Source organism: Sporothrix schenckii, assembly GCF_000961545.1.
Source record: "Sporothrix schenckii 1099-18 chromosome Unknown Cont48, whole genome shotgun sequence".
Lineage (NCBI taxonomy): Eukaryota > Fungi > Ascomycota > Sordariomycetes > Ophiostomatales > Ophiostomataceae > Sporothrix > Sporothrix schenckii.
This window is the reverse complement of record NW_015971149.1, coordinates 82450-101878: the sequence shown is the minus strand read 5'-3', so window position 1 is coordinate 101878 and position 19429 is coordinate 82450. Positions and strand designations below refer to the sequence as shown.

Sequence of the window (19429 nt, the reverse complement as noted above, 5' to 3'; positions counted from 1 at the left end):
AAAATAGAGAGCCCTTTAACGCCGGAAGTTGGTCCCAGTGTCTGACTGCAGCAATGGTTCACGAAACATTATAGGCGCCATTTTTCCTGACGCTAATGCTTCTGTAGAAGATCAGCGAATGAAATCGTACTAAAACAGCAGGTGTGGGCGTGCTCTCTTCATTCCAGCGTAAGGCTCGCTGTTTCCTAGTTCATCGTCGTAAGTGCATATTCTCGCCTGCGTACTTTTTGCTCGTTTTCTAACGAGCGATTATTTTCGTCTCTTGTCACTTCAAGCAAGCCGCAAGCATGACCCGATTCTGACGGCACAACGGCGGTCGAATCACCCGTGTTGATTAAAATTATCCAGCCCCTCCTGATTTCAAGCCTCGAATTGTGTGCCGCGGGCGCTCCCTCGCAAACAATCCTGTCCTTGAAGGCGGGTCCAAATCGGTGGACTTTAAGCTTCTCGCCTTTCGCGATTCGGTCTCCGTTTCAACTCCCTCGACAACCTCCGTCCTCGTCCGACAGTTGGATTCGCCTTGCCCACAACTACTACGAGCCTCACCTCCCTCGCGCTCTTCTCGTCTGTGAACTTTCCCGAAAGACTCGTACGCGCTCATGGCATCCTCTTCCCAACGACGTCAATTCGGTCACAACGTGCGTCCTGCAAGCGGCCATGCCTTCAATGGTTTTGGCACCGCACGAACACTCGTGCGTGGCTTGTCGCGTATCATATTCACGTCTCTGCCTGCCGGAACCGTGTCGGCCGCGCCGCTCTCTGCTTCCGATGCCGTGAGCAAGCGAAGTGCTGCCTTTTGGCCTTCGCAGCACCTCGACGAGGACGACCCTGATGCAAGCGGTGCCAGTTTATGGGTGCTCTATGTCGCGTCGGCTGTTCTTGTTTTGCTTGGCGGCGCCTTCGCTGGACTAACAATTGCGTAAGAAAAAGCGCTTGCTCTTCTTTGTTTTGTTATGGTTTATTGTGGGCAACATCTAATCAGGTCATCTATTTCGCCTTCGCAGATTGATGGGCCAAGACAGCATCTATTTACAAGTGCTCTCCCGTGATGATACCGATCCTCAACAAAAGAACGCAAAGCGAGTCGACGATCTCCTAAAACGCGGCAAGCACTGGGTGCTGGTGACATTGCTCCTCTCCAACGTCATTGTCAACGAGACTCTCCCTGTTGTGCTGGATCGCTGCCTCGGCGGCGGCGTAGCTGCCGTGGTTGGCAGTACACTCCTGATCGGTAAGAGAAGCTCTGATTGGAAAATCTTGCTGTCCCCCAACATCCCTGTGCGTTTAGAGTCGATATTTGTACTGACATATCTGCAACATAGTTGTGTTCGGCGAGGTCCTACCCCAATCGATCTGTGTCCGTTATGGCCTGCAAATCGGCGGTATCATGGCTAAGCCGGTCCTTGCTTTGATGTGGCTTTTGGCTCCCATTGCATGGCCCACAGCTAAAGTTCTCGATCATGCGCTTGGCGAGGACCACGGCACCGTTTACAAGAAAAGCGGTCTGAAAACGCTCGTGACGCTTCATCGATCCCTAGGCGAGGTGTCGGAGCGTCTGAACCAAGACGAAGTGACAATTATCAGTGCTGTCCTTGACCTCAAAGAGAAGCCTGTTTCTAATGTCATGACGCCCATGGAGGATGTGTTTACCATGTCCGAAGATACCATCCTGGACGAGAAAATGATGGACATGATTCTCTCTGCTGGTTACTCCCGCATTCCGATTCACGAGCCATTCAACCCAACCAATTTTGTTGGCATGCTGCTTGTCAAGATTCTAATTACGTACGATCCGGACGACAAAATTCGTGTCAGCGAATTTCCTCTCGCCACACTCCCCGAAACCCGTCCTGAAACAAGCTGCCTTGATATTGTTAACTTTTTCCAAGAAGGCAAATCGCACATGGTACTCGTATCTCAGTATCCTGGTGAAGACCATGGTGCGCTGGGTGTTGTCACTCTGGAGGATGTTATCGAAGAGTTGATTGGAGAGTATGTTTTCGTTACTTGTTAATCTTTATCCTTGCCTTGCCTATGCGTCGTACATCACACACTAATCCTTGGAAAAGAGAGATCATCGACGAATCGGACGTTTATATCGACGTCCACAAGGCCATCCGCCGTCTTCAACCGGCGCCCAGAGCCCGGCCGACTCGCCACCGATCTTTAGCTTCCGAGTTCGGTGCGACGGCATCGACGGCGGCTACGAGAGTAGCCGATGAAGACGAAGACAACAATGGCGAGGCTGAGCCGTCGTTGCAACAGCAAACCATTCCGGTTCTGCGTGCTTTATCAAAGACAAATACCGCTGCTCGTGCCTTGTCGACAAGCCCGAAAACCACGACTGTCATGATGCGGCGCTGTTCAGCGGGTGCCGATGGCCGCCTGACAAAGTCTACGGTCCCGGTCCGAGCCAACATCGACGAAATGTGGCAGCACCTACGTCATCTAGGCCCGTCTAATCGGGCTAACAATCCGAAGAATACCCGGTCAACAACGGTAAAAATCAAACAGGGCCATTCGCATGCTGGGCACCAAGCCCTCCTTGAGCCAGTTCTCGTTGCAGATGATTTGGAAAGCCCGCACATTGACGACGAGACGGACGACGAAGACGCAGGAGAGACCACTCTGCTTTTGTCACCGAAGGTATCAAACGGCAAGGATACCCAAGCAAGCTCCCGGACACCCGTGCAAGATTACGGCACTACCCGAATTGTGTTCCAAAAGCCTGATACAGAGAGAAACGACGACTATACAAATGACGGCTTGTACACCGATGCCATCGATACTCCGGCCATTGAAATTGGAACGCGCAGTGGTGAGAGCGTTACTAATAGAGACTCTGGGAAGCAAAATGTTATCATCAACTTGGACCGTGGCGGTGGTAATATCAACCTCGATGTCGGCGCTAGCAAGACCTCTGTTTTTGGCGAGAGTGCACACCCCAGCTCCGAGAGCAGTCCAAACCGCAGCATCGTAGTGGCGGACATCAACACACCTATCTCACGACGATCGCTTGTGCGCAGTGGCAGCATCACGGAGAATGTGATTGAGACGAGGGGTATCCGCAAAGTCATTCTGGAAACGACCAGTTCGGCTGAAGACGACGACGAGGCCGTGGTTGGCACTGCCAGCAGCGTTATTCAACGGCGCAGTCCTCTAAGTGGTTTCCAAAGCCCCGTGACACGCAACACTCATGTTTCCGAGGTGGAAGATAAGACAGTCAAGAAAAGGGATCTTGAAACAGCACTGTTTGCGGCTCAGTCCGCGGAAGCTTCCGCCCATATTTCAACACCGAGCAGCAGCCAAATTGACGGCACTGAAGGCCAAGAAAGCGATTCCGTTGCCGCGGCCGATGCCAGTGACCGTCCCAAAAAGAAGACCCGCCGCAAGAAGAGGAAAAACACAAAGTGAAAAAAGCATGGCAATTCTTTAAATGTACGCTGAATTTGGATCTTTGGAGGATATTCTTTGCTGAGAGAAATGTGGAAGAACAGCCGGAACGACAAGACGGAGGTTTCACGATATTAGGAAATATGTGGATAGCTGTAGCTATCTGTGTACAGATTTACAATGTCCAACCATACACTATTTCATTAGCAACGTTAGTTGCCTCAGGCGTTATTTTGGAAATATAGGATGGTTTTATATTCCCTTGACGATGGGGTATTAGGCTCGCTCGCGTTGACGGTTGGACATTTCGTCTGGAAGACATTCAACGTGAAGCCGTTGTTAAGTCAACGAGCGGATGGCGTAGAGGTTTTTTGGCATGAGTATCGTCGGTGCTGTTGATGATATGAAAAGTAATGGCGTGCAATGGCAGAATAGGACAAGGGGGTGGAGAAAGATAGGTGCACTTAATAAAATTGAGAAAGGCCATCAAAGGAACCTCACGCAGCACGGCTGCCGATACAAAATGTCTTCAGCACTAACTTTCCAACATTCTCTCGCACTGATCGCATTGTCCGTCTCTTGGAGGTGTCCAAACGGGCAAGCACCAAGCATGGCGACTGGCTGGGCAAAGTGACCTAGCACAGGGCAATGTAGATATTTTGATCACGCCCCCGGGTGGGCCAAGATGGGGGCGTGGCCGTTGAGGGCTCTGGGTTGAAATGCTAGCCGGGATAAACTTTGCCCTCAGGCGGTGTGGGGACAGGAAGAGAAGAAAGGTCCCTGTGATGCTCTTTGTTTTGGCTGGCCTTTTTTCGCTGTGAGAAAAGTGGTGACCCAGCCAACCTGCCACATGAGGCTGTATCGTCTGCGGTCCGCCCAAACATTTTGAATAGCACCACTCGTAGCTTATAAGCAAGGAGCAGTCATTCATTACGTCTCTATAAAAAGAATAAGATATTACGGAGTAAGAACCTGTTGCCGGCTGGAAAAAGCCATCCAGTATTGTTTGTTAGCTCATCGCAGGATATTACGTCAACTGACCGGTACGAGATCCCTTCTGCACAACATTGCAAATAGAAGGAAATAAAAAGGAAAACTTATGTCACTGGATAAGTTTTCATCCGAAATACGTCAATCTTCGAGGAGGTTGCAGAGGAAGACCCCAGCCAGCGCTGGCCCGCCATACAACACCAATTGGTCTGTCACAAAATTTCCCTGCCGAGACGACTGCCGCCAATTGCCCACCAGTCTCCACCCCTTAATGGCGTGAAAGCTAATATTTGGCGAGTTATAAATTGTGGTAACGGATATCATCACAACTCGGGGTTAATCGTTAAGCCCAGTGAGCCAACCTATGTCTACTATATAAGTTCCAGAACCGGATCGGACGCAATTTCACACCCCACCGCAAGGTACCAAACAGCACTAGGTCCGAGGGACTTGAGCGCACTGCGAACCAACGACCGCCATCGGAAGCGAAAGCGGATGTGCAAGGCAATATGATGGCTGTCGGTTCCACGGCCGTTTCACCCACGTTGTGAGGAGAATATTGAACGCGAACGACGTCTCTTTTTATGTACACTGGCCAGTCCGATTAAGAACTCGTGCATTCGAAATCGCCCAGGCGACCATCAAATACAAACCCCCATTACGAAACAACTGTTGCCTCTCTGCCCCCAACATGCCTCTGCACCACTTGATGATCGGAACCTGGACACCTCCTGGTGCCATATTCACGGTCCAGTTCGACGATGAGGCGCTGGAGCTAAAGCTGGTGAAGAGAACCGAGATCCCTCATGATGAGCCAATATCGTGGATGGCATTTGATGTAAGTAGCTGGCGGCTGTCAACCCATGGTGTCCTACTCGAGTCCCCTTGTTGACGGCTCCCGTCTACCCGTTCCAGCATTCGAAGAAGAATTTGTACGGTTCGGCCATGAAGAAGTGGTCCAGCTTCGCCGTCAAGAGCCCGACAGAGATTTTGCACGAAGCATCTCACCCCATAGGAGGCGACCGTGAGTCGTCCCTGAGACATCGCTCCCAATGCGCATATTCATGCAACTTTCCCACTGACACACAAAGCTGAGGCAAACTCCGCTGCGACCAACACCCGTGCCATCTTCCTGCTGCCCGCCAAGAAGCCGCCATACGCCGTGTACTGCAATCCATTCTACAAACATGCAGGCTTTGGAAATGTCTTCACCGTGGGGCCATCCGGCAGTCTTGCCGAGAACATACAGAACTACGAGTACCAACCGGGCACGGGTATTCACGGGATGGTCTTTGACCCGACTGAGACGTACCTGTACTCGGCCGACTTGTCCGCCAACAAGTTGTGGGTGCATCGCAAAAAGGCTGGCGCAGCTCAGTCGACCCAGGCCGGCGACGACGGCCAAGTCGAGCTCGTGGGCAGTGTCGATGCCCCTGCGCCTGGCGATCATCCCCGCTGGGTGGCCATGCATCCCTCGGGCCAGTACCTATACGCGCTCATGGAGGCGGGCAACCGACTGTGCGAGTACGTCATTGACCCGCAGTCGCACATGCCCGTGTACACGCATCACTCGTTCCCCCTGATCCCCCCAGGCATCGAGAAGTACGACCGTGCCACGGGCAAGGGCTTGTACCGGAGCGACGTGTGTGCGCTCGATCGCACAGGCCGTTACCTTTTCGCAACTGCACGGGCCAATAGTTTTGACCTAACAGGGTACATTGCGGCCTTTCGCTTGCGCGACTGCGGCAGCATCGAAACGCAACTCTGCCTCAACCCGACGCCGACGAGCGGTGGCCACTCCAATGCCGTGGCGCCGTGCGACTTCTCCGACGAGTGGCTTGCACTAACGGACGACCAGGAGGGCTGGGTGGAAATGTACCGTTGGAAGGATGAACATCTTGCGCGTGTGGTGCGCGTGCGGATCCCTGAGCCGGGGTTCGGCATGAACGCCATCTGGTATGATTAAGACATAAAACGATAGAAGGGCCCGCTGATCATGAAGAGCCATTCGGCACTCTCAGGCGGTATCAAATAGCGGAGGTGGTTCGCTGTATTCCTATCACACAAAGGCGACGAAATCCGCGAGATCCGTCTCTGGCCAATTAATACGACGTCACTACTCTTAGCTGGACAAACGGCGTAGCCTCCCCCATAAAGTAGACCGCTGGCAGTTTTATCACGTGGATATTGCGTCAAGGTGATAACGCTAAGTCTGGTTAGCGGAGCGCCTCCATATCGGGTGGTCAGCAAGCAGTGTATGTTGCAGACTTGCAGCGTTGCTGCTCCAGGAAGCAGTTAAGCCAGCGGCTGCGTCCGTCTATTGGTCTCCATCAAACCCAACCATCCAGCTCTTTATTATCTTGTATCCCACTTCCACTACGTCCGCTCCCACGACTTATTGCCTTTACATAGGCAGCTGACCCCGAACAGATCCTCTTTCCGATCCAACACACCCGCCGCCCTCATCCAGTCTTTTGAAACTCTCTCTTCCTCCTTCCTTCCGGTCGTAAGGCGAATCAACAAACAACATCAACGACACCGCCTCACGTCTTCTCCCTCGCCCCCCACCCGACAATACGCCGACAGCCTTTCTGCACCCTTCTCGCATCACCATCGTTACCATTCCGCATCTCCTTTCTCGTTCTTCTCCAATGATTCGACCTTGCAGCCGGGTCATACCATTGGTCCCCTAAGGTGCCTCTCCTTCGACCGCTGGCCGACCTTTCAGCTTTCAGCCTGAGGCGTTGACACGCCCGCGCCTGCCATGGAATGCGATGACTTAGCCGTGCTGGATGATACTAAAGACGCCGACCAGTTTCGAACCGGTGTGGTAGCCGCTCGCACATTAGGTGCGGCGTTTCCCCCGTCGCCCTTGATGAAAACAAGGGCATTGTCTGATGGTGGCAGCAGCACACCATGCCGCAGCCGATTGTCCCCGTCGCCGCTGCTGCTCGGCACCTCCGATCGTCCGACGTGCAAAGATGACAGCTCGATAGGCAGTTCTAGCAACGATGCCTTCCCCGTGACACCGCGACGACAAGCGGCTTCTTTCCAAGGCCGAAGCATGGCTGTTCATATGCCAGCCGACAACACGCTCTTGTCACACCCGCAGCATCTCCAGGAACAACAGCAGCAGCAGCAGCAGCAACGACAACAACAACAACAACAACAAGAACAACAAGAACAACAAGAACCAGATGCAACTCTCCCCCATTCCAAAGACGTGGACCCTCAGCCCCCATCCACCCCTGTTTCGGCTGCCAGTGGTGCATACCTGCTGCACCAGCAGCTTCACCAACACCACCCTTACCACAACCAACCGACATACATGTCCAAACCCATACCCCTTTCACCCAAACTCGACCCATCACAGATATATGCATCGCCAAACAATATTTTACCCCGCCGGTCCCGGGGCCTCGACTTTTCGAGGGCGGCTACGAGCCTGCACCATTCTACTCTTGCTGAACAGTCGTCAGGTTCGTCGCCTGTTTCTGGCGGCATTGGAGGTGGTTATGTCGCCATGAATATTCCTGGACGTAAACCCAACGACTATGTCGGTGCGACTGAATCATCAACATCACTATGGTCAATGATGGGACGAAGCCAAGACAAGGTATACCCCTCCAGTTCAATAGGAAGCGTCAACGTCGCAGCATGCTCGGAGTCCTCGTCGAGTTCTGACGAAGACGAGGATATGGACGAAGACACAGACGAGCCTTTTATCACAACACCACAGGTTAGCAAGACCAGCAGTACGCACATAGGTGGCCCACAAATTTCCATGCCGTGGATGCCCAGCTCCCCTGCCATGAACAGTCTTCTCTCTTTTACACACCGCCAGCGTCCTCGAAAACAGCCCAAGCGTAAAGCGCGCGGGCCGCTTGGGATGGGGTTCAGCTCCAATGCCGTCCCATCCGCGCCTACAACGTCTGGTGCTGGGGCAAGCACCATGTCGAAATCACCACCGTCTGGCTTTGTCTTGGGACGCGACAGCCAGGCGCTGCATCAGCAACACCCACGGCGCGAGAGTATTAGTTGGGCAGCTAACCAGCTGAACATCTCGGGCAGCGAAAGTGACGACAACCACAAAGCAAATATGGACTCGGGCGAAATTTTGGGGCCTCACCGTGGTGTTGTCCGTCGTGCAGTGACCCGGCGAGGAAACCTTCTTGTGAGCATGCCTTTCTATTTTACGTATTTCGCCCGATTATGTGCGATTTCATGGACTGACAAAAGGCAGCCGAAAACAAAGGGCTTTGCACGCATTCGAGCAGCCCTTGCGGAAGAAAGCGCCCCAGCAGAGGCCGACTTTCGCCGCGAAGCGGAAGTTGTACGCCTGCTTGAGAGCGACATGGAACAAACGGAACATCGTCTTCCCATTCCATTGCCGCTTCGCTCGACAACAACTACTGCCAACTCCAGCCCCAGCATGTTTGACAGCATGGATGATCTAGCAGATGATGTGATGTCCATGGATGCTTCAGCGGGGCTGGGCCTTTCGGTTGGAATTGCAAAGCAACAGGCCGATAAGAACGCTGCTGGAGGCAGCCGCCCATTTTGGTCCCGCATTGGGCAACACTCTACTGGCAATCTTGACCACGGCCGGAAAGCAACTACTCCGCCACCCCACCAACTCAGAAGCTATTCGGCGTCCAGCGTGCCTGACGACACGTCCATGGACTCACCGTCCGCAAGTGGAAACAGTGCCAGTGGCAATGCCATCTTCCCCAGTGGTGGTATATTTCCCATGACCACGACCAGCTCTTCGGGGCGCGACACACCGCTACAAGGGCAGATCGCAGCATCTTCGATCGGTGGCGGAGACAACCAGCAGATGCAACCGCAGCAAACATTACAGCAGCAGCAGCTTCAACAACCTGTGCTACCTAGTGCAGCAGAGATTACGCGGCGTATCAACAGCAAACGGCGCCGAGATGATGACCTCGACTTGGTTAGCTTAAAGCGTCGCGCTGTGAGTCCGGGCATGAGCGTGCATAACAGTCCTGTCATGCAAAGCCCGCTACAACGAGACTCACTTCCCTGGGGCGGGACTAGCATAGGTACACCATCGAATGCGTTGCGCCCGGACAGCGGTAGCGGTCCCGGGGGTGGGATCGGAAGCATAGGGCTGTTTGAGGTACGGAACAACAACAGCGGCGACAGCAGCAGTCCCAACAGTAACAGCAACAACGGCAGTACCGTGAACACAAACAGCTCGAATAGCGGCCGGCGAGTCGCTTCTAACACGAAAACCCGCATCGGATACCAAGCTATGGCAGATGCCAACGACAGCATCACGCGACTTAGTATTGAGTAAACAGTCTGCTTACATTCATAGCCAAGGTGCGTAGTCATGCCGCCCCGGTTGACATAGAGCAACTCCTCGTATAAAATTTCCGATGCACAGCATACGCGGATCAAACAATCATATAACGAGATCATAAATTCCAAGAATAAGCAAATTATTAACTAGATAAACAAATCAAATTCGAATCCGGTGCATTATAGTCATTCAATACTTACCACTTTTCACGTAAGTTGCCGTTGTCTTTGATTCAGCATGTTCATAGGTCAGGTAATTCCCTAAAAGGCAATTAAGAGCTGAAGATGGCAAGGCCCGCATTGTTCTGTAATGCAAAATCACCGAACAAAAAAGAAAAGGAATGGGAATTGAAAGAAACTCACTACACGATGAATATGATCTATTATAGCAGTGCCACTGGTTTCTCTCACCTGGGGGAAACTTTACGCTAACAAAAAACAAGTAAATACATGGAGTTCAACATCAGACATCAGCAGAATCCGTTAATGCCTATATTATCTTCCGGCACGGACAGTGAGCCGAGCTTTTCGTCCAGTAGGCGCGCCAGCTCGTCCACTTGCCGTCGTGCAATCGCCAGGGTTACCGCGACAGACCCCTTTTTGCTGCCACCACCAACTGTTGTGGTCGTCGTCCCCGTGGTCGTCATGGATGCCACGTCGGCATTTGCGGCGCGGTCTGTGTCTCTGCTCTGGACCACGTCACGACCATGGCTGCTGGAGGGATCAGCTTCATAAGTATCGGCAGCAGCGGCGGTCCGGGCGGAAGAACCAGGAACTAAGCTTCCAGCTCCATCGGGTATCTGCTGTAGTGGCATGCTGATAGGCGTAGGCGAGTCTGACGGTGAAAATGCCGACGAAACTGAAGCGTGGCTCTGAGATGTTGCTGTTGCCACACGCAATAGTGGTGGGGCCGATCTTGGAAGCGTGGACTGTGGCAGCAGAGATGACTGTGCTGTGGTGGATGTAGAGTGACTTGGCGTAGGTGAGGGTCGTGTGGGATCGATCACGGATAGTGTACCCGCTGGATCGACTGCTGTCGAGGGACGAGATCCGTGACCGCTGGGGGACGGTGTCGAACAGGCGAACAAAAGCCCGCAGCGCAGTCGTTGGACAACGAAGACAGCGCCGCCATTGAAGCTAGCCGCTATGCTTACAGGAGAACTGCCATCATGATATCGATCCTCCTCATGATCCTCTCCAACCGGGCTGGCAATGTCTCCGGTGGAACTTGAGGGTAGAAGGGAAAGCGACGACAGAGGTGCGGGTGGCGGTTTGGTCACGGGCGCTGTCTGTCCGAGGGCCACGGCAACAGAGGGAGACGACGACGCATGAATTGTCCAAAGAGATGCCGCAACGGAGCAGTGTGTACGCAATGTGCGCACCGGCAGAGGCGATTCGTATGCGAGCAGGTTGCCAGACGGCGTGACTAAGAGGGCAGTTTGCAGTGTGGCGCTTGCTGTCTGCTGGTCCTTGTGTTCTTGGAGGGATTCGAGACTCGCATGCAGGAAGGAGGAGAGGCGACGTGTGAGCAACAAAGGCGGCGCTGTCGGATAAGCCATAGCACTGGTGTGGGGTTGGAGGAGAAGTTCAACGCGAAGAGGCAGGACGGAGTGCTGTCAGGGTTATGTCGCCGAGCGCCAAATGACCGGTCAGCCGGTTTTGCAAACGAATCGGGCCGGGCACGCCAAGAAATCGGGAGGCTGTCGTTTGAGAATGGCAGTCCAGGGTGCGTGTACAGTGGATGCGACGTGGGAACCGCGATGGTGCTAAGGTGATGGTGGTTGTGATTGTGATGGTATTGAGTAGAAAAGAGGGCGGCAATCTGATACGTCCGGGATCCCACAGTAGCACACGCAATATACTTGTCCAAGAAGTAATTAACTGGTGGGAGACAAAGCAAGTAATAAGCTACCAATCTGGTCTGGTCCAGGCCTACCCGCAGGGCTGCAGTGCTTCTTTGGTGGCAGTTTTAGCGCCTGTAGCCCAATCAATGCCGCTTTCAGCCAAAAAAGGCACAAGTCTCTTAACGAAAACAAGCCTGTTAAAGACAATGGAATAATTTTCAGACGTCTGCTATCCGCACGTTTACACTGGACTAAATCCCACGTCCTAAGAAGAATCTCGTTTGCATAATCCCTCGTAAAATGGGCTCTAGCTGTCCATCGCTCCAGAAGCTGTGAAAAACAGTACTCAACAGAGTTGTATTCTTGGAATAATTCGTACAGTGGAAGATTACAGAGGAGGTCACGTGCGAGGTAGGCGTTAAAGCATATCGATATTCTGTTAAGTCAAGTAACAAAAACCGAAGCATGCATGTGGCTTAGCAGCCAAATAACAATTGGCAGCTTGAAAACGGGACTATATTGCTTGGGGGTTGACAGGCTTTTCAAAGCAGAAAGGACAACAAACAACAAAAAGGGAGAGACTTTAATATAGTCCTTTTTTTACTATTAAAAAAAATCCATTCGAAACCATTGCTACTATAATACGTAGGAGTTTACGAGAATCTTCCCTTACTGCCCGGGCTTATCCTCCGCATTAGCGCGTAATCGTCGCTGATTAAAATAAGCCGTCTTAGATGGTGCCATTGACGACAGGTGGTGTTGCCGAGGGTTTTTATTGTGGGGGGGGGTTCGACCGCATCTTATGATAAAAGCCGCTGTACCCATCATTCCTAGACGGCACAACGTCGCTTCAACGCCGTTTCCCGTGCCTTTTGCGACCACAATGGCTTTCTATCAGGCTGGCATGCGAAGGATGCTCTACCAGGTGCCCGGAGTGGCATTCTCCTGCCGCCAATTCTGGTACAAGCCCCTGCAAACCGTGCCTCCGGCGTGGCGTCTCTCCAAAATCTGCAATGCCTTCAGCACAGTCATCCGAACCCATTCCCAGCTGGGCGGCGCCGCCACGGTGCGGCCTCTCGCTGCACCGCCTCGTAGAGTGTGCCATATACCGACCTCGTTGCGGCCTCTTTCAATCTCCACAAGACGGTCCGGACCAAAAACCCCACCTGCATCGCGAGATCCCTCTACTATGTCCAGAGTGAAGACCGCCATTGCCGCCCCAGCTGCGGGGACCGAGGACAACACCTCGCCTTCCGGGGCCATTAGCTTCCCAGATACGTCATCAAAGTCCGTTGCCATCTGGCTGATTGCCAGCGCCGTCAGTGTCTTTGGCATTGTGGTCTGGGGCGGCCTGACCCGTCTAACAGAGTCCGGGTACGTGTTTGTATCTCCTGCTTGAAGTGCTGGCTGAAGAACGACGGAGAACAGCTAACAGACTGTGTAGTCTCAGTATCACGGAGTGGAAGCCTGTCACCGGCACCCTCATCCCCCGCAACGAGGAGGACTGGGAGGCAGAGTTCAACAAGTACCGCGCCAGCCCCGAATACGCCCGCCTCAACCCTAACATGACCCTTGAGGAGTTCAAGAAGATCTACTTCATGGAATGGTCGCACCGCCTCTGGGGCCGCGTTATTGGCATGTCGTTTGTCCTCCCGGCCATCTACTTTGTCGCCCGCCGCCGTGTCACAAAACGCATCGCTTGGAATCTCCTCGGCATTGCTGTCCTGATTGGCTTCCAGGGAATCATTGGCTGGTGGATGGTGACCTCGGGCCTGCGTGATGAGCTGTTTTCTCCGGGCGCGCAGCCGCCTCGTGTATCACAGTACCGTTTGACGGCCCACCTGGCTACAGCCTTTGTGTGCTACTCGTGGATGCTCATGACTGGTTTGTCTATCCTGCGTGATCTTCGAGTCCGTGCCGACCCCGCTGCTGCCGCGAAGCTGGCAAATACACTGGCACTACCGGCTCTGCGGCCCTTCCGCCTCGCCGTCGCGGCACTGACAGCTCTTGTTTTCACCACCGCCATGTCGGGTGCTGTGGTGGCCGGCCTGGACGCAGGCCTCATCTACAACGAGTTCCCCAAAATGGGCAACGGCATCACGCCTCCACGCGAGGAACTGTGGGATGCTCACTACAGCCGCAAGCCTGACCACAGTGACCTGTGGTGGCGCAATATGCTCGAAAACCCCTCGCTGGTCCAGCTTGACCACCGCATCTTGGCCACCACAACGTTCTGTTACATCCTGGCCCTGTTCGCCTTCTCGCGCAGCGGCCGCATTGCCTCCGTGCTGCCCCGAAACGCCAAACGTGGTACCACCGGCGTCGTGCACTTGGTTCTGATGCAAGCTACGCTAGGCATCTGTACGCTGATTTACATGGTGCCGACACACCTCGCAGCCACGCACCAGGCTGGCAGCTTGGCACTGCTGACAGGTGTACTTGTTCTTGGCCAACGCTTGCGTATGCCCAAGTCAACGTTGCGTTTGATTCAGAAATATGCCACAAAAGGTCCGCATCAGCCAAGCATGGGCTCGCGGGTCACGCCCAGGCTGTAACGCATCCGCTCTTATCCATCACATGCCAGTAATTGGTGTGTATTGTAGAATTATAGAATCTCCACCTAATTACAAGTTTTTTGGTCCATACACGCAAGGAGACCTGTTCTGATATTTCTATGGTGGGAAAGGAGGATGTCCCTTTACGCTACAGTCAATTACTATGGCGTAAAATGTGAGGCTGGTGCTTGATGTGAGAATATATGAGAAAGTAATTGATATCCCCTACTCGATTGCGTTTAACTTCTCTATTGTTTATCTCTTGCGTCGTACCGCAGTTCTGACACTCGGGATACATATGAACCCACCCTATCCCAGCATCCTCCAGGAAAAAAAAAGAAAGGAAAGAACAAAACTAAGTCAAAAAAGACAGATGGAGAAAATTCAAAATAATTATGTGACTTACAACGGTCCCTTTGTCCGTCATATCTACTTGTGAGCAATGCCTTCCTCGGGCATGGGATGCACATTGACCTCCTCGGCGGCAAACTTCTCCGTCGACACAACCTTATCCTCCTTGAGCATCGGGAACGAGATTACCTCCCGGATAGCGTAGTTGTTTGTCATGAACATGGCAAGACGGTCAATACCAAGACCCCAGCCACCGGTCGGAGGCAGACCATACTCCAGGGAGCGCAAGAAATTCTCATCCACAAGCTGGGCCTCATCATCGCCCTGCGCCTTCTGGCGAGCCTGCTCTTCGAAACGCATGCGCTGGTCAAAAGGGTTGTTCAACTAGGCGACAGCGTCAGCATAAGGTGCATAAAATCCCGCCTGTCAGATTCAGTACATACCTCAGTGTAGGCGTTGGCAATTTCCTTCCTGCAAACCTATTTACGAACAACAATCAGTCTGGGCTCACATGCATCACTTCATAGGAAAGGGACCGTAAACATACAAATGCCTCGAAACGCTCACACAGACCCTTACGGTCTCTATGGTACTTGGCCAAGGGGGACATCTGAAATTTTATGCGTTAGTCAGTTAGTCATGCACACCAAGTAACAGGAGCTTCCACAGGATGACTTACCATCTGGGGGTGGTTCAAGATAAAGCCCGCTAAAAGCACATAGTGTTAAAATGGTATAGCACAAGTTAAGTTTATGAAAACACGTGTTGGTCAGACGTACGAGAAATGCACTGGGTCTCGAGATATTCACCGCAGAGAGTGTCGAGCATACGAGCGTTGGTCAGAGGCTGCGCAAGTGGAACATTAGCAAGAGCTGTGCCTTAATCTGCCGCGGGGGGAGGCCCTCAAAGAAAAGTGACACATACCGGTGGGCATTCCAAGTTCTTCTCCTTGAGAAGGTCCTTGAGGAACTGGTTGGTCCCGTCCGTGTGAAGCTCGTCACCAGGCGGGAACGTCTTGCCAGTACTGTGCTGCTGTTAGTTCTCGGGACACTCCTCACTGAAAACAAAAATATGGCGGCATAAACACGGCAGGTGATATGCCAACGGACATGACGTACATGCGCTCAAGCTCGGGAATCATGTCAATACGCTTCCATGGTGCCTCCCAGTTGACCTCGTATTCCTCGCCATGCTGTGTGACAAACTTGGTAATGAATGAGCCAGTCAGGTGTTTCACGAGGCCAGACACAAGCTCTTCCGTAATGGCCATCACATCGTAGACATCAAAGTAAGCAGCATAGAACTCAACGCTGGTAAACTCTGGATTGTGGGTCAAGTCAACTCCCTCATTCCTGAAGTTCTTGCCAAGCTCAAAGACCTTGTTGAAGCCGCCGACAATGAGCATCTTGAGGTACAGCTCTGGTGCAACACGCATAAACAGTTCACGGTTCAGCGAGTTGTGGTGCGTAGTAAAAGGAAGTGCAGTAGCACCACCTGCGATACTGGCAAGTGTTGGAGTTTCCACCTCGATGAACTCGCGTGAGTCAAAAAAGTCACGGATGTACTTGATCATCTTGCTGCGCGTCCAGAGAATTTGGCGCGATGAGTCGTTGAACAGTAGGTCCAGGTAGCGAGACCGGAAACGTTGCTCATAATCCTTGAAACCATAGTATTCGGTGGGAAGCATGTGCAAAGAAGGCGACAGGAGCACTACCTCGGAGGCAAAAACGGACAACTCGCCCTCCTCGCCCTTGTCGAGGCGGCTCTTGGGGGAGGTTCGACCAGGCCAGCCGACAATGCCAATAACATCGCCGCGAGCCAAGTTGACGTGTTGCTTGTCAAAGGGAACGCCGCCCTCCTTGACGTACTGTGCCTGGCACATAACCTGGATCCGTGTTCCAACTGTCTTGGTGTCGGCACCGGTGCGAATATCATAAAAGATCAGCTTGTTGCCTGCACGGCGCGTTGTGAATATGCGGCCGGCTAGACGAATTTCACGCGACTTATCAACTTCACCCGACTTGAGATGGCTGTACTCGTTGGCAAAGTTGTGTGCGTCGTAATCCACGAGGAACTTGTGCGGGTACGGGTTCGGGTCATTCGTCTTGAGAAGTCCTTCGATTTGCCGGCAGCGGATTTTGTAGTACTCGCGAGGGTCGAGGTCCTTCTCGACAACGGGCACAGGACCGACAGTCTTCTTAGGAGCCGTAGCCGCAACTTCGGCGGCTTTTTGCTGCTTCTTCTCATCCCTCTGGCGTTGCTTCTGCCTGCGCTTGAGCTCGGTCTTGGAAACCTAAAGGGAGTTGGTGTTAGTTTCTCTTCAAGTCGACCGTGGTGCTCGAGTTCTATCGAGGGCGCCCTAGCCGGCTAGGATTCAAGGATTGACGCCCTACGAATTCGGTAAACATACACGCTCTCCGGTTACATCGTCGAGGTGAAGATCCGGACCTTCAGCGGCTTGAGTGGAGGGCGTTTCGGCGACGGGAGCAGGTGCAGCAGCCTGCGCGAGAGTCTTTGAGTCGGCCATCGTCAATTGAATTCTCGTGGTGTCAAAATAGACAAAAAAAATTGCAGCGTGCTGGTCCCAAATTGGTTCTCTGGGAATGGAGGTAATTTGTGTTTGTGAACAGTGTTTGCAGAGGGGCGCAAAAGATCAAAAACCTCTAAAAATATTTATGGCGGGGTTGCTTCGACTGGGGCAATTGATGATTGACTCACTGCCCACTACTGTAATTAATTCGGGAATGGCACAATGAGCCAAATTTTGAACACTAAATGTGGGCCGATATTGAAGACCACAAGGCTTGCTTAATTGCCGGGTTGGGAAAGGATTATCCCATTGTGCGAGGGACTTTTTATGCAATTGTCATCTCTGTTGAGAACAACACGGTTTCGACCAACACATGTACTCAAAAGACCTATATATATACAAAGGTATTGTGCTATTAAACCGCCCCTAGTCAGAGGTTAAAGAACAAAAGCTGTAAAGAAAAAACCCCCCCCCCCCAAAAAAAGAATAGAAAGGGGAACAAAAAGGACAACGGCAAAGCCATATGATCATGGCAAGGCTCCTCTGTAAATGCTGCTAAAGGCGGGTTTTTGTTTGAATGGGGAAAATCGAAGGAAATAAACGAGAAGACATTAAAAGAAAAATATTAAAAAACAAATTAAAAAAGAGTGGGTCGAGGAACATGGTAGGGATTATTCTATTAACGTCAAATATGACCCGTGTAAGGCATCAAGAAGAACAAAAAAAGTGTAAAAGCGTCTCGTTCAGTCCATATACATAGCATCACCACCAAGCGTGTTCATCGAAAGCATGTCTGCGGCTGTGTTCTGGTCCTTGTGATGTCCGTGGATCGGAACATTAATGTTGGGCATGGACCGACTGGCGTTGATCAGTCCGGCACCGCTGACCCCAGTCGTTCGTGGAATGCGTTGCGCCGCCGTCCGCGCTGTGGAGATTTTGAATTGACTAACCGTCGTCGGCGCCTGAGTAGCAGACGCCTCTCCGTTTGCTGAAACTCCCCTTGATATTGGTGTATGCATGTGGGCAAACTCGTCACCGTCTTCCATTTCGGCGTCTGCATCCTTATCGCTTGCTCCTTCGTTTTCATCATCGCGCTCTTCCACTTCGCTGTTCTTGTCGGTTAACGCATCGACAGGTGCTTGAGTTGTCGAGACCTGCACAGCCAGTTTCGTAGACTTTGGAGTTCTCCTATTATCACTGGTACCCTCTTCACCTTCGTGGCCATCATCTTCAACCTCGTCTTCTTCTTCACCGTCGTCCTCGTCCACTTCATCTTGACCGCAAGTTGCGTTTTGTCTCCGGTCATCAACGCCACAATTTCCTGCGCCCGGACGGTTGGGGGACAAGACTTCGGGTCGGGCCCGGGTGTGTGGTTTTGTCACACGCCTTCCTAGAGCCGACGAAGGTGCACCAGCTGCTGATTGCTTGGTAGAAGGTTCTGGGTTGCGTGCAGATGGCTGCGACAAAGTGTGGATATTTGTCCGTGTCTGCACAGGTGAGCAAAGTGACGGGGTACTCGGTGCTGTTGCCGGTGGCGCGAGGACTACCTGGTTGGCATTACCAAGGGCTGATGAAGCTACTGAGATGGTAGTGGTCGGCGTGCCTAGCGACCGCTGCGCTCCCATTCCAGGGCCAGAAGTTCGGGTCGACACAACAACTTTTTTCCAGCGGCCAATAGCAGTAGCGACGATTGTGCTCAAGTCCGAATGGCGGTCGTTTATATTGAGGCCAACGCCCCTGCTTCTCTGCGAGACAGCCGCGTCCTGCAACTCGAAAAGAATTTTCTCGTCCATCGGTATGTGAGTGGGAGGCACGAGCTTGAACTCCCGCGGTTGCTGCAGGCGGTTAAGCTGTTCTATTTGGATTTTGAGGCTTGATGCCTCTTGCCGAAGGCCGCTCTGAGCCTCTTTGAGTTTGTCAATTTCAATCTGTTTGTTCGCGATACCTCGTGCCAGCTCCAGGGTCCAGAGCTCGCTCTGCCGTTCGTTGGAGAGTTCTTCCCATGAACGAAATGCCACTTCCAGGTGTTTGCTGGCCTCTTGTTCGAGCGCATCCGCTGACCTCTCAGCGCGTTCGACGGCTTCACGCCGGTCGAGGTGTCGGAATTGTGGCGATGGTGGGTATTTCAAATCATCGTATTGTGCTGTGGTGGCGGCAGCACACTTGACTCTCCATTTGCGAAACTCTTCCCTGAAGAAGCTTTTCAATGCTTCGAACTGGCTTTCTCCTGGCGGAGTGGTTGACCAGGACATGGGGGTAGGAATCTGAGTTGAGGCGAATAGAGTGGGCTGAGCACGGAGGCATTGCAGCGTGAGTGCCGGAAAGTTCATGGTCAGAGGATCAAAGTCAAAAGGCATTGACCCCATTTCGATTTGCTGTCTTTCTAACATTCAGTCGGCTGTCTGCAACGGACAAAGGGGGTGAGAGCATGGATGGGTTCG

The 19429-nt window shown here is 52.7% G+C and overlaps 7 protein-coding genes across 7 annotated transcripts; 4 read left to right on the top strand and 3 right to left on the bottom strand.

Annotated features, from left to right (window-relative positions):
* Window positions 1-599: 599 nt before the first annotated feature.
* On the top strand, window positions 600-3414 carry SPSK_01010 (CBS domain containing protein; the record flags this gene model as incomplete). The annotated part of the gene is made up of 4 exons (XM_016727941.1): window positions 600-919; window positions 1005-1231; window positions 1323-1992; window positions 2070-3414. The coding sequence occupies 4 exons, from the start codon at window positions 600-602 to the stop codon at window positions 3412-3414; spliced, it is 2562 nt and encodes an 853-aa protein (XP_016583876.1).
* Window positions 3415-5074: 1660 nt separating this feature from the next.
* Window positions 5075-6349, top strand: SPSK_01165 (carboxy-cis,cis-muconate cyclase; the record flags this gene model as incomplete). Its single annotated transcript, XM_016728096.1, has 3 exons — window positions 5075-5221; window positions 5299-5407; window positions 5475-6349. 3 exons carry the CDS (start codon window positions 5075-5077, stop codon window positions 6347-6349), a joined length of 1131 nt encoding a protein of 376 aa, XP_016583875.1.
* A 798-nt stretch (window positions 6350-7147) lies between these two features.
* On the top strand, window positions 7148-9703 carry SPSK_01023 (uncharacterized protein; the record flags this gene model as incomplete). Its single annotated transcript, XM_016727954.1, has 1 exon — window positions 7148-9703. One exon carries the CDS (start codon window positions 7148-7150, stop codon window positions 9701-9703), a length of 2556 nt encoding a protein of 851 aa, XP_016583874.1.
* Window positions 9704-10178: 475 nt separating this feature from the next.
* Window positions 10179-11267, bottom strand: SPSK_01205 (uncharacterized protein; the record flags this gene model as incomplete). Its single annotated transcript, XM_016728136.1, has 1 exon — window positions 10179-11267. One exon carries the CDS (start codon window positions 11265-11267, stop codon window positions 10179-10181), a length of 1089 nt encoding a protein of 362 aa, XP_016583873.1.
* A 1168-nt stretch (window positions 11268-12435) lies between these two features.
* On the top strand, window positions 12436-14107 carry SPSK_01113 (cytochrome c oxidase assembly protein subunit 15; the record flags this gene model as incomplete). Its single annotated transcript, XM_016728044.1, has 2 exons — window positions 12436-12926; window positions 12997-14107. 2 exons carry the CDS (start codon window positions 12436-12438, stop codon window positions 14105-14107), a joined length of 1602 nt encoding a protein of 533 aa, XP_016583872.1.
* A 429-nt stretch (window positions 14108-14536) lies between these two features.
* SPSK_01032 (lysyl-tRNA synthetase, class II) lies at window positions 14537-16985 on the bottom strand (the record flags this gene model as incomplete). The annotated part of the gene is made up of 8 exons (XM_016727963.1): window positions 14537-14821; window positions 14902-14937; window positions 15006-15068; window positions 15138-15166; window positions 15238-15304; window positions 15383-15482; window positions 15577-16751; window positions 16869-16985. 8 exons carry the CDS (start codon window positions 16983-16985, stop codon window positions 14537-14539), a joined length of 1872 nt encoding a protein of 623 aa, XP_016583871.1.
* Window positions 16986-17731: 746 nt separating this feature from the next.
* SPSK_01117 (uncharacterized protein) lies at window positions 17732-19354 on the bottom strand (the record flags this gene model as incomplete). The annotated part of the gene is made up of 1 exon (XM_016728048.1): window positions 17732-19354. One exon carries the CDS (start codon window positions 19352-19354, stop codon window positions 17732-17734), a length of 1623 nt encoding a protein of 540 aa, XP_016583870.1.
* Between the last annotated feature and the right edge of the window lie 75 nt (window positions 19355-19429).